The sequence below is a fragment of the Rhinatrema bivittatum genome, chromosome 17 (assembly GCF_901001135.1).
Source record: "Rhinatrema bivittatum chromosome 17, aRhiBiv1.1, whole genome shotgun sequence".
NCBI classification, from domain to species: domain Eukaryota; kingdom Metazoa; phylum Chordata; class Amphibia; order Gymnophiona; family Rhinatrematidae; genus Rhinatrema; species Rhinatrema bivittatum.
Genome location: NC_042631.1, coordinates 41065597 through 41079029, shown reverse-complemented (window position 1 = coordinate 41079029; position 13433 = coordinate 41065597). Strand labels below are relative to the sequence as shown.

Here is a 13433-nt window from a genome sequence, read left to right as displayed (position 1 = left end):
CCGATGATGGACCGGTTATTTCCTTATCTATTCTTTACTTATTTCCATGTACCCATAATACTCGCCTGCAGGGGTCTTCCGATCGTCGTGAAAGCCTTCTTCCCGGATCATCAACCCAGAGGTCCCAGCAGAATTTCTGTGGAACGGTCCCCTCAGAAACCTGATCGCTGAACTCAGCGGTGGCCACTCACCAGGTAAGTCTGGGGGACTGCTCCGCCACCAAACTACCGGACCTTCTGGAGAGCTAAAATAGCGTCTCCGGTACCTCCTGGCTGGCTCGCCAATGTAACCGTCTCTTTTTCGTCAGTAAGGAGGCCCAGACAACTGATCCGTAAAGATAAACTTTTATTGCCAGCAAGATGCAGCTAAGACAACGGCTTAGTACAACTGCATGCCACGCCCCCTTTGGAGCAAACCTTTATATATTTTTACAGCTCTTATCTTTCACACATGCGTTCTGGTTTTGCTGAACAAACAATTTACAAACTGCTGAACAAGCAATAGCTAGCGTGGTCTTTAGTAGGTGTAGCTTATGATCAGACTATTGTTTCGTCATTTAATTGACGGGTTAGACATTTTACGGCGGCGTTTGTATTAATACAATACAAATTATTATTCCAAAATGGAGTTACGTTTCACTAAATGTTAGTGCGTGAGAACGTCAGTACGTCACTGCGCATTAGGTTCCGTTTGCGTTGCAAATGTTAGTAAATCAAGATGGTTGTGCGTTTCACTGCGGGCATGGTGCGACGAGAAGCGTCTCCGCTGTGCAGTCTTTAGGGGTTCATGGAATCGAACTCCTTCAGTTACATGATGATCCTTTAAAAAAAAAAAAAAGACAATGGTTGTGGGCCTGCATGCAAGGAGACTTTATTTTAAAAAGAGACAGAGCAGCTTAAAACCAATCTAGTCTTTGTAGCTAATGTCTTAAATGGCATGTTTACACAGTCCCTTTGGCTTTAACAAATAATGATCTCCTATTTACAAATTAGTTATGTGAAACATCTTTCTAACTTGAACTAAAAGACTATGGCTCTGATGCTATCTTCTAGTGCTGACTTCTGAATTCAGTATTGATTCCAGAAGGATTTTGAAAGTATTGAGTGATTATCTCCTTTTCCATTACAGATAAATGAGACTTGGCTAATAGACAACTGCACCATAGCGACATGCAGGGGAAACAATGTGGTTACTCTTAAATCTGTGGAATGCCCAGCTGTAAAGTTAATTACCTGTGAAAGTGGGTTCCCACCAGTCAAAGTCTACAGCGAGGATGGTTGCTGTTTCCATTATGAATGTGAATGTAAGTGCACAAACACAGTGAATGTAGCAAAGAAAATGCCTAGAATACTATCAATGCATGCAAAAGTCATTCTTTCTAGGTTCCCAGATCATATTTTTATCCTTTTTTTTTCTGTAACTTGATCAGAACCTAAGAATCATATTATATTGGATTCTGGTTTTCTTCTTTTGGCCAGTTAGTAGATTTTGTCTCCAGCCTCATACCATTTTTAGAATTGCTCTTGACATTTCTGCTTTTAATAGCCTAATGTATAACATTGCTTTTGAACTTTTCACTTTTTCTCCCTGTTAGGTGTCTGCAGTGGTTGGGGAGATCCTCACTACGTTACTTTTGATGGAACCTATTATACATTCCTTGACAATTGTACCTACGTCTTGGTGAAAGAGATCACACCAAGATATAACAACTTCAGTGTTTATATTGACAATCACTTCTGTGATGCAGAGGATGGTCTTTCCTGCCCTCAGTCTCTCATCATTTACTATAAATCCACTGAAATAATATTGACTCGTGTAATGTTTAATGGACAGATGACTAACAGGGTATGTAATTGGTTTTACATCTTTCACAAACAATGGCTTTACCCTCTTAAAAAGTTTGAAATCCATTCACTTTTGAGAAGTGGGTTCACACTTCTAGCGACTGGACCATGTACAGTATTGAGATGGTCCCAAATTGAATATACAATACTTTATATCCAGAACGTTACATGAAGTGAAGTAAGAGATATGAATCACTGTGAAAAATCTTATTTTCTTGTCCTAATTTATTAATTACTCACTCTTCAATCACATAGAAACATAGAAACATAGAAATGATGGCAGAAGAAGACCAAACGGTCCATCCAGTCTGCCCAGCAAGCTTTCACATTTTTTTTTTCATACTTTTCTGTTACTCTTGTCCCTTTAAATAACTTTTTTGGTTCTATTTCCCTTCCACCCCTGACATCGTAGATAGCAGTGCTGGAACTGCATCTAAGTGAAGTATCTAGCTAATTGATTTGGGGTAGTAACCGCCATAATAAGCAAGCTACTCCCATGCTTGTTTACCCAGCCTGTGTGCAACTCAGTCCTTGTTGGTCGTTTGAATACAAATCATAAACCCTGCCGCTGAAGCAGTGAGCTGCGCTGGATATGTATTCCAAGTAAAGTATCAGGCTTGATTCGGGGTAGTAACTGCCGTAACAAGCAAGCTACACCCATGCTTATTTGTTTTACCCAGACTATGTAATTCAGACCTTGTTGGTAGTTGTCTGACTAGAAATCATCTTTTCTCCATTCCCCCTGCCGTTGAAGCAGAGAGCCATGCTGGATATGCATTGAAAGTGAAGTATCAGGCATTTTTGGTTTGGGGTAGTAACCGCCATCTTGGCGACATGCCACTTTTATAAATAAACCAGTTGTCAGATTCCAACACAGCCTGAATTCCTGGTTTAGCATCTATAACAGTATAAATCACAGGTAAACACTGAGTGTCCAATGCCCCTAGACCAGAGTTCCCTCGTGATAACCCACAGTTGTGGGAATTAAACTGGTACCAAGCATACACTTTTATCTAAGGAATTAAGACAGCAATTTTCAAAAAACCTACCTAGCTGCATGCCAGTAGTTTCCCTGTGAAAATTGTCTGCAAGATCTATGGTCAAAAGTACTTGTGGTCTTTGTACCTGATTTTTGTGTGAACAACATTTTCATGCAAAACAATGCACATGGATTTGAAAATTCAATCTCCATGCCGTATTTTCCAACCTTCCTTCTGCACAACCCTCAGCTCATCTTTCTTTAATATAGTTAAAAGTGTACATAGCGTGATAGCTCTTCTGTACTTTTAACTAAGCAGAGGAAGGCAATTTTTAGATAGGCCAATTTAGCCAGGTAAATCATTGGTTAGATGGGTAAATGCAGGGGCACTTCTATAATGAGGCAGGGTGAGTGCCCCCCAAAATGCCTGGCAGCTGCCTCACCTTGCTGCCTAATTCACTTTTAGCTAAACATTTGGCAGGTTCTCACACCCCCCCCACCCCCACCAGTGGCCAAAAAAAAGGAGAGTCCCATGAACCACTGGCAGAGCTCAACCTGCTAGCAGAAGAAGGAGGAAGAGGAGCCCTTGTGTCTGGTGGCGGAGCCCAACCCACTGGCAGCAAAGAAGAAGGGGCCCAGCAGCAGCAGAAGAAAAGAGGCTCCATCTGCCTGCTGAACTTATCCCTCTCACAGCCGCATCAGAAATGGGAGACAGGCCTGATTGACAATGCATATGATTAAAGCATGTGCGGATGTATGAGAGAGCATCTGTGTGAGCATGTGTGAGTATGTGTGCTTGAAAGCACTCACACATGCGTGTAAGATCATTTGAGGGCATCTATATGTGTGTCAGAGCATCTATGCATGTGCCTGAGCATGAGCATGTAGTGTACTTGGATTTTCAGAAGGCGTTTGATAAAGTTCCTCATGAGAGGCTTCTAGGAAAAGTAAAAAGTCATGGGATAGGTGGCGATGTCCTTTCGTGGATTACAAACTGGCTAAAAGACAGGAAACAGAGAGTAGGATTAAATGGACAATTTTCTCAGTGGGAGTGGGCAGTGGAGTGCCTCAGGGATCTGTATTGGGACCCTTACTTTTCAATATATTTATAAATGATCTGGAAAGAAATATGACAAGTGAAGTAATCAAATTTGCAGAGGATACAAAGTTGTTCAGAGTAGTTAAATCACAAGCAGATTGTGATAAATTGCAGGAAGACCTTGTGAGACTGGAAAATTGGGCATCAAAATGGCAGATGAAATTTAATGTGGATAAGTGCAAGGTGATGCATATAGGGAAAAATAACCCATGCTATAGTTACATAATGTTAGGTTCCATATTAGGTACTACCACCCAAGAAAGAGATCTATTTATTTATTTATTTTGTATTTTTATATACCGATGTTCCTGTATAGAATACATATCGCACCGGTTTACAGAGAACTTAACTGTCGCCCCAGGAGACGGATACATGGAACAGAGATCTAGGCGTCATTGAAATTGTCAGCTCAGTGTGCTGCAGCAGTCAAAAAAGCAAACAGAATATTAGAAAGGGAATGGTGAATAAAACGGAAAATGTCATAATGCCTCTGTATCGCTCCATGGCGAGACCGCACCTTGAATACTGTGTACAATTCTGGTTGCCGCATCTCAAAAAAGATATAATTGCGATGGAGAAGGTACAGAGAAGGGCTATAGAAAGACTCGGGGGCACTCCATAAAGTCAGCATGTGGCACATTTAAAACTAATCGGAGAAAGTTCTTCTTCACTCAAAGCACAATTAAACTCTGGAATTTGTTGCCAGAGGACCTGGTTAGTTCAGTTAGAAATGGTTGACAGTTTGAGATTCATTTTCTGAAATGTTAATGGGCTAGGATCTCCTATTAAAAGGAAGAATGTCTCGAAGGCATTGAACAGATCCTGAATATCTGTGGTTTGCTTACAAGAAGCTCACCTGTCTACGACAGAGGGTGGGAAACTGTGATGGTACTGGGTTGGTAGCTGATATTTCTCTGCAGCAGCTGATATTTCTCTGCAGCCGCGGATAGAAAGAAAGCTGTGGTTACCAAACTAATATATAACATACATGTACACAAGGAAAAAGTGATATAGGACTCAGGGGGAGGTACTTTCTTTTTTTACCGGTAAGCTGAAAAGAAAATGTAGTCTATATACTCCAAATAAATATAATCATAAATTCTTTGTTACTGTGGTGAGTACCCATATAATGAATGTAAAACGATTTTTATTTTTGATAGGGGACTTTAATTGGTATAAGCGATCCTAGGATGGATAAATTCCCAATAAATAACAACATTCGGAAATGAAGGGAAAGGGGATAGGCTTTGTCTGCAAGGAATTACAACTTTTAGATGTATGGCAGGTGCTTCACCCAGAAGTTAAAGAATTTACTTACATTTCATGGGCCCAAATTTCAATTTCCAGGATTGACTATATTTTAATTTCCCAGGGGGTGTTTCCAAATATAGCTAAGGCAGAAATAGGTAATCCAGTTATTTCAGATCACTCTTCGCTTTGGATAGGTTGAAGATATAGGTGAACCGGTGGATGTAGTGTATTTGGATTTTCAGAAGGCATCTGACAAAGTTCCTCTTGAGAGACTTCTAAGAAAAGTAAAAATCATGGGATAGGTAGCGATGTCCATTTGTGGATTACAAACTGGTTAAAAGAAAGGAAACAGAAAGTATTTATTTATTATTTATTTATTTAAAACATTTCTATACCGTTTTTTCAGTGATATTACTGTTCAAAGCGGTTTACAATAATAACATAAAATAGGAGAGTAATTATATAATAATAGTGAAATCAAAAAACAAAAATTAAAACAAGAAGATACAATAAGTGAGAATAAAAATACAAAGGGAGTCATTATCAATGATATAACTTGTAATAGTAAAAAGAAAAAAATTGGCAACCACTTTATAAAAACTCAAAGAACAGAAGATCATATAAAAAGTAATTAACTTAAACGTTTATATAAATAAGAAAACACTAAATATACAATGCTCATCTAGTATTGTTATTTCAAACTGGGAGTTATCATATCTTTAAAAGCTATTTGAAATAAATGAGTTTTCAGTGCCTTTTTAAATTCCTTTGCGTTATGTAGGGTTAAACTGACAATTTTCTCAGTGGAAAAGGGTATACAGTGGAATGCGATGGAGAGAAGGTACAGAGAAGGGCGACCAAAATGATAAAGGGGATGGGACAGCTCCCCTATGAGGAAAGGCTGAAGAGGTTAGGACTTTTCAGCTTGGAGAAGAGACGGCTGAGGGGGGATATGATAGAGATGTTTAAAATCATGAGAGGTCTAGAATGGGTAAATATCAATCGATTATTTTCTCTTTTGGATAATAGAAGGACTAGGGGGCACTCCATGAAGTTTGCATGTGGCACATTTAAAACTAATTGGAGAAAATTATTTTTCACTTAACATACAATTAAACTCTGGTATTTGTTGCCAGGGGATGTGGTTAGTGCAGTTAGTGTAGCTGGGTTTAAAAAAGGTTTGGATAAGTTCTTGGAGTTGACTTAGAAAATAGACACTGCTATTACTAGCATCAGTAGCGTGGAATAAACTTAGTTGTTGGGTACTTCCCAGGTGCTTGTAGCCTGGATTTGCCACTCTTGGAAACAGGATGCTGGGCTTGATGGACCCTTGGTCTGACCCAGTATGGCATGTTCTTATGTTTTTATGAGAGCATCTGTGCATGGGTGAGAGCATGTTTATGTATGAGAAAGCATGTGTTGAGTGAGTGAAAGAGCAAGCATGTGTGTGAAAGCAAGTATGAGAGTGTGTGTGTGTGTGTGTGGTGAAAGAGCAAATATGAGATCAGATGTGAGGGTGAGAACATGTGTCTGTATGAAAGCATGTGGGTGAAAGCTTATGTATATATGAGAGAGCAAGTGTGAGAGTATCTATGTGTATGTGAGCACGTATGAGCATGAAACAACTTGTGTAAGAGAGAGGGAAAAGAAAATTCACTTGCTCTCCCCTCCACCACCACCACCCGCACTAATCATGGAAATCTCAGGGTGACTGGAAATCAAAAGTTCCCAGGTATGTAAAGCAGAGGGTTTTGTTTTTTTTAATTCTTACTAGTTTTAATTATTGGATGCTTTTAATTTGTCTGCTATTTTTAAAGATGTTACTTCTGTTTGGGAAATTTTTTAGTGTGTAGTTTGTATAGGGATCTACAGCATCCTGCCTTGTTCTGTTTTCCTAATAGGAGGTATATTGGTGTTTAGGACATGGTGAAATATTTGCAGTGGTGCCTTTTCATAGATAAGGTTTTTACTATGTGAATTAGTGCTCTTTTTCAGTATGGAAGGTTTACTGTATTGTAATTGTAATTCAGTTTACTCATGGCTTTCTGAGGAGAAACCCCACACCCATTAGTTTCACTATCATCTCACCTTCCTACCTGCACTTTAATTAAGAGACTGACTTACCAAGCTGCTCACTCTTGTGAAGGGGATCAAAGGCGGGTAACACCGTCCCCACTGCTGATGTCACAACAGAACCCTGTGGGGTTGTTACAAAGTCGGGCTCGCCAGCAAAGGCCATAGCAAAGATCTTTGCCCAAGATCTTTGAGGTTTTTGTTAGCACATTTAGCTAGTCTCTTGTTTTAGTGATGACTCATTCAGTTTTACCAACCCTCACTGGGAGTGGACAATATAGTGCTTATCCCATGCAGCCCTTTCTGGTAAAAAGGTGTGGACAAGCGGGAGATAGAAATCGTAAATATCCAGAAAAGCTTAGACCTGATAATAGCAATTCGGAAAATGGTTGATCCCACACTGGCAATAGCATATATTAATGCTGCATCATTATGCAATAAAACAAAAATGATTTTAGCTTTACTGGGGGGGGGGGGGGAGGGTGTTAGATATCTTGTTTTAGTGAGACTTGGTTATCCATATCGGATATCCCATTACCAAATTTGATATGCCCAACAGGCTATTCTTTTTATCAAGATGTTAGAAAGAAGAAAAGGGAGGAGGAGGAGTTATTTTATTTTATAAATCTCAACTGGCTCTGAAACCCTTTTGAACTAAACTTGGAAATGGCTGTGAAAAGCCCTAGTAGTGAAACTTCGGGACTGGATCACTTTGATTCTTAATTGTCCCCCGTGGGTGGTAAGCAAAGATTCATCTCCCCTGGCTGATTTCATTACAGCCCTCTTATTACAGTTTGATAAGGTTTTAATTATATGGGAGATCGGAATTTTCATAAGGACTGTAAAGCCTTTTCCACTCTTTTAGATTTCCAGGAGTGTCTCAGAAGTTTAGATCTTCTTCAATTGATCTCTACCCCGACACAAAGAGAAGGAACTTTCCGGACCAACTAATATCTCCTAGTAATGCTCAGTTACTGGCAATGATATCTAGCTTCAGCCAGTATTATGGTCTGATCATTACTTTATTTCTTTCTCCCTCAATCTTTTGGGTTAGAAAGTGAGGTATCTTACAACAGAGAGGGCATATGGCTAAGATCTATAACATTCTGAGTGGGGTTGAATGATAAATAGGGTACAGTTATAAGTTATTTACCCAATCAAATAATTCTAGGACTAGCAGCCATCAGATTTAAAACAAATTGTAGGAAGTATTTTTTCACTCACTGCACAGTCAAGCTATGGAATCTCTTGCCAGAGGATGTGGTCAAGGCAACTAACATAACGGGGTTCAAAAGAGGACCTAACAAGTACCTGAAGGAAAAGTCCATAAATGGTTATTAGCCAAACAGACTTGGAAAAGCCTGTGCTTATCCCCTGGGACTGAAATACGAGAAATAAATCAACTATTTGGAATCTGATGGGTATTTGTGACCCAGTCTGGCCACTGTCAGAGACGGCATGCAGGGCTCCATGGTAGGGATGTGCATTTGTTTAAAACAAATATGACATCCTAAACAAATGAATCCCGTTTATTTCATTCATGGGGTCCCCAAAAATAATGGTGACCATCCCCTGAATGAAGCATATCCTATTTGTTTCATTTGTTTGTTCCCCATTGATTCCTATGGGCCATTAAAGTTATGGAAGTATCCATAACAACCTGCCCTTCCTGTTGAGTCCTATGTGACCTCACAGCCTTGTCATAGAGTGATCAGGACGTGTCAGCAAGGAGACCACAGAGCCAGCATATCAGAGCGAAGCATTTTTCTAATTCAGCCTATGGCTACTTTCTGGATCCCAAGACACTGATATTGGAGCCGAAACATGTGTGAGGAGTAGTGTCCATTTTTTCTGAGATTTTGTTTGAGGAGGTTGCTGTGGATTGAATTCTTATAGAGTGTCTAAAACCTTTAATCAAAGTTTAGAACAAAAGCTTTTTGGCTGCTGTGCCTGTTAGTCACTGCTTTACAGGCTCACCTACTAACAAAGGAAGGCAATTTGCTAGTGATTTTTTTTTTTTTAATTTATATTTTATTGTGATTTTTAAACAAATTTCCATTTGTACAAAATCAGGAAACAGTTTTGTAACACAGGTACTTCCAAGTCTTACATCCTAAAATATGTGTTAACAACAACTCTTAGTCCTCATAAAGGGAGGATATTTAAAGGTATTTTTAAACAAAGAAATCTGTAAGTACCATCTTACATGAATAGGGAGCAAAACATTTTTTTTTTATTGCAGCTATTTCTTACCTCAACCCTGTTCTTTATTTACTAGAAAAGATTCTAGATGAGAGGGATCTTGAAATATGAATTTATTCTTTTGATGAATAATTGTACATTTGCAGGGAAATTTTAATAAGAATGTTGCCCCTAGAGACAACACTCTTGGCTTTAAAGCCAAAAATTGTTTTCTTCTAAGTTGTGTAGGTCGAGAGACATCCGGAAAAATTTGGATCTTTTGTCCACAGAACAAAAAATCTTTATTTTGAAAATATTTTTGCATGACCAGATATTTGTCCCTCTCCCTGCAAAATGTAACTAAAAGAGTGGCCCTTTGCGGGATATCATCCGCTGATGATTCTAAAAAAGATGTTAAATTTGGAGAATTTTGGACAACATCCATACCACCCTCTTCATCCTGATATCTTAACCTAGTAGTAGGTATATAGTAAATCTTGGAAATATTGGATTCATCAATTGTTGATATTGCTAAAATCTCTATCATATATTTTTTTAGTAACTCAATCGCAGATAGTAACCTAGTTTGAGGAAAGTTTAAGAGTCTCAAATTTCTATTACGATTAAAGTTTTCTAGATTCTCTATTTGCCGGTGAATCACCAAACCATCTTTTATGAATGAATTATTAGCATCCTGTATTATGGCAACCTGAGTTGTCATAATTTTTCCCTGTTCCTCCAATTGGTTCAAACGATTATTATGTATTTCTAAAACATTTTTTATCTCCATATTTGTCTTATTATTTTGAACCATTGAACTGGATACAAATTTCTGTAATGAAACCAAGACCTTCCAGACATCCCCCAGAGTGATGTTTTGGGGATCAGTATGTTCTGGAACCATCTCTTGGTATCCTGAACTTCCCTGAGCCCCACCTTCCTCTATATTACCGATATTAATAGAGGTAATTAAAACAGGATTTATCCCCTCCCCAGAACCAGAGGGAAGACTCTGTATTGGGAAAATTAAACTGTCTGTTTGTGGTTGAGGTTGCTGCACTGGCCCAGGGCTGTCAGTAGATCCCGATGAAAAGGATATTTCGGGGATAACCGTTCGATTAGGGTTACTTACCCCACTTATTACATGAGAGTCCATAGGTCCCCTTAAAACTGGTGTTGCCGGTGAGGATGTCCAAGTCTTGACTTTCCTTTTCCTTCCCATATAGTAAACACCAAAGAAAAATTTTCTATAAGGGGCGCGCGGCTTCGGCTGCGCGCCGGCGGCTGTGCGCCGCCCCACAACTGGCTTTATACCCGAAGCAGTCCGTCCCCGTTTGCTGACGTCACGGGGCGTGGCTTGGCTCGTTCGGCGTTCAGACACAGTTCCAGCAGATGGCAAAATCAAGCACTTTAAACGCAGCCCTTTAGCCCAAACCTCTCAGGTGAGAGGTATCTCCCTCAGGCTCCTCCGGTAAGGGTTACCCCCTCAACCGGCTTTATACCCGAAGCAGTCCGTCCCCGTTCGCTGACGTCACGGGGCGTGGCTTGGCTCGTTCGGCGTTCAGACACAGTTCCAGCAGATGGCAAAATCAAGCACTTTAAACGCAGCCCTTTAGCCCAAACCTCACAGGTGAGAGGTATCTCCCTCAGGCTCCTCCGGTAAGGGTTACCCCCTCAACCGGCTTTATACCCGAAGCAGTCCGTCCCCGTTCGCTGACGTCACGGGGCGTGGCTTGGCTCGTTCGGCGTTCAGACACAGTTCCAGCAGATGGCAAAATCAAGCACTTTAAACGCAGCCCTTTAGCCCAAACCTCTCAGGTGAGAGGTATCTCCCTCAGGCTCCTCCCTGCTAGTGATTTTTCCCTCCCCTGGAGTAGGATGCAAGCAGGGCCTAGATGGTGTGGGGGACCTGAAGAGGACCAGTGAAGCCAGTACATTGTATTTTTTTTTCTCTGTCTGACTGGGCACTGCAGTAGAAGCGCCAGTCCAGTGAGGTGCACTGAACATGGAAGTGAGTGCACACAGTGATGACGTCAGTGGTGTATACACTCAATTACATTACAATGAATTAAGAAAAATTCCCTATTATAAAAATTCCCAGAGGACAGTGACAAATTAACTTCCATTATGTCAAGTAAAGGAAGAGATTGAGAGAAAAATGTTGGCACTGGCAAAAATTTCAGGAGAACCAGGCAGTTCCAACCAGAAAAAAAATTGAAATATAAATGTTGCGCGTCCCAGCCGCACTAGTGCCATGACCGGGCCTGCTCACCTCGTGCTTCCCTCCTCCAGCTCCAGGTGCTCCTTCCTCGCCTCTGCAGCCAGCTTGCAGCGTCCCCGGCGACTTCCCCGAACACCATCTCCATCACAGGCCTCATAGCGGAGCTCCCGTTGGGCCTCTGCGTCCTTGGTCCCGCCCCTAGATGTGCGCATGGCCCGCACTTCCAGATTTAAAGGGCCAAGGGCAGGAACCTCGGGTGTCTGATGACATCACATAGCCCTGCTAGATAAGGCGAGGCTCTGTCCCCAGAACCTCGCCTTGGCAATCAGGTTGACACCTCCGGTGTAGCTAGTTGCCATCCTTCATTCCTTGATCCTGTGTTCCTTGATCCAGCCTTCTGTTCCAGTGATCCTGCGTTCCTGTGTTGTTCCAGTGCTCCTGCGTTCCTGTGGTCTTCTCTGTGTCCCAGCGTCTGTCCTGATTCCTGCTCCACGTTCCTCCTTGGTAGTACCTTCTCAGACTCACAGTACTGGCCCCTGCATGCCTGACTACGTTTGACTGCCGCCTGGAACTGACCTTTGCTTGCCTGACCACATTGACCGCTGCCTGGAACCAACCTCTGCTTGCCTTGTCTACGTTCAGACTGATCTTGGAACTGACCCTTGCTTTGGCTGACTACTCTTGGATGGATACCCCGGATTTGACCACCAGGTGGTCTGTGACCACCAGACCAGCCTGTTCGGATGCTGCCTGCTGCCTTCCTTGTACTAGACCAATAGGCGCTGCCTATCTTGCCCGGAGGACCTTCATCTCTTGTGTCCTTCCTGAGGTCTCCAGTGATCCTTGTCCGGGGCTAGTTCCTTCCATCATCAACACCCGTGCACCTTTCCTTGTGGTGGGCACACTTCTCTCTGGGAGACCCTCTGAGGCCCACCTAAGTCCAGGCGGTCTGGGTACCCAAGGGCTCAACCTACGGAAACCCCAGATTGCTATTGGTGAAGCTCCAGCTAGCCTTTGTCTCCTAGAGTGCTCCACCTCCTGGTGCCAGGTGATCTCTGGGTCTGACCAGAGGGCCGTACCAATCCTGCACCAGGCCAAGGGTCCACCTCCAGCGTAACAGTAAAGAAGACGTGCCACCACTACCTGTTTCTCTCCCTGTTGTTTTGGAGATGAAGGAGAGGGTGACAGAGCCATCCAAGGCAGGCAGAAGCAGGGCAGTAGAGGTAACAGAAGAGCGAGATCCAAAATCAGCAGCACACTCATTTATTTATTTATTTATTTATTTATTTATTTATTTATTTCTAGACCACCTTTCAACACTTCGAAGAAGATCACATTCAGGTATTGTAAGCATTGTTTGTTTAGCTAACACTGCTGGGATTAGGAAAATACCTACAGTACTTGAATGTAATCCGCTTTGAAGCGCTGAAAAAAAAAGTGCAAAAAGCGGAATATAAATCTAAATAAATAAAATAAATAAAAATAAAATAGCACATTGAAATTATCGTGTGGACTCTTACTTTATTCTGCACTATTTCTACATTTTGGTGGTCTCACAAGTGCAGTACTTGATCTCCACTCTTTGTTTTCTGTGGACATCTTTTACTACCCTGTGTACTTCCATACCCCATTCCTAAGGGCACTGCCTGTGAAGTCCTGCTGGCCACCAGAAACTGCAGACTCAACCCAAGAGAGAACTGGTCAATCAGGCAGAAGATCCTAACAAAGCCTGTTCCTTCATTGTTAGCTGTTCCTGAGTTCAGCCTGTTCTTGCGCTGGTAGTTA

The 13433-nt window shown here is 41.5% G+C and overlaps 1 protein-coding gene across 1 annotated transcript in view; it reads left to right on the top strand.

Moving 5' to 3' along the window:
* LOC115079488 (mucin-5AC-like) overlaps positions 1 to 13433 on the top strand; it is a 180235-nt gene that overhangs the window by 145118 nt on the left and 21684 nt on the right. The window contains exons 34-35 of the mRNA XM_029583112.1: positions 1129 to 1303; positions 1595 to 1845. Of these exons, the coding sequence (XP_029438972.1) occupies positions 1129 to 1303; positions 1595 to 1845 (426 nt within the window). The remainder of the gene's footprint in view (positions 1 to 1128; positions 1304 to 1594; positions 1846 to 13433) is intronic.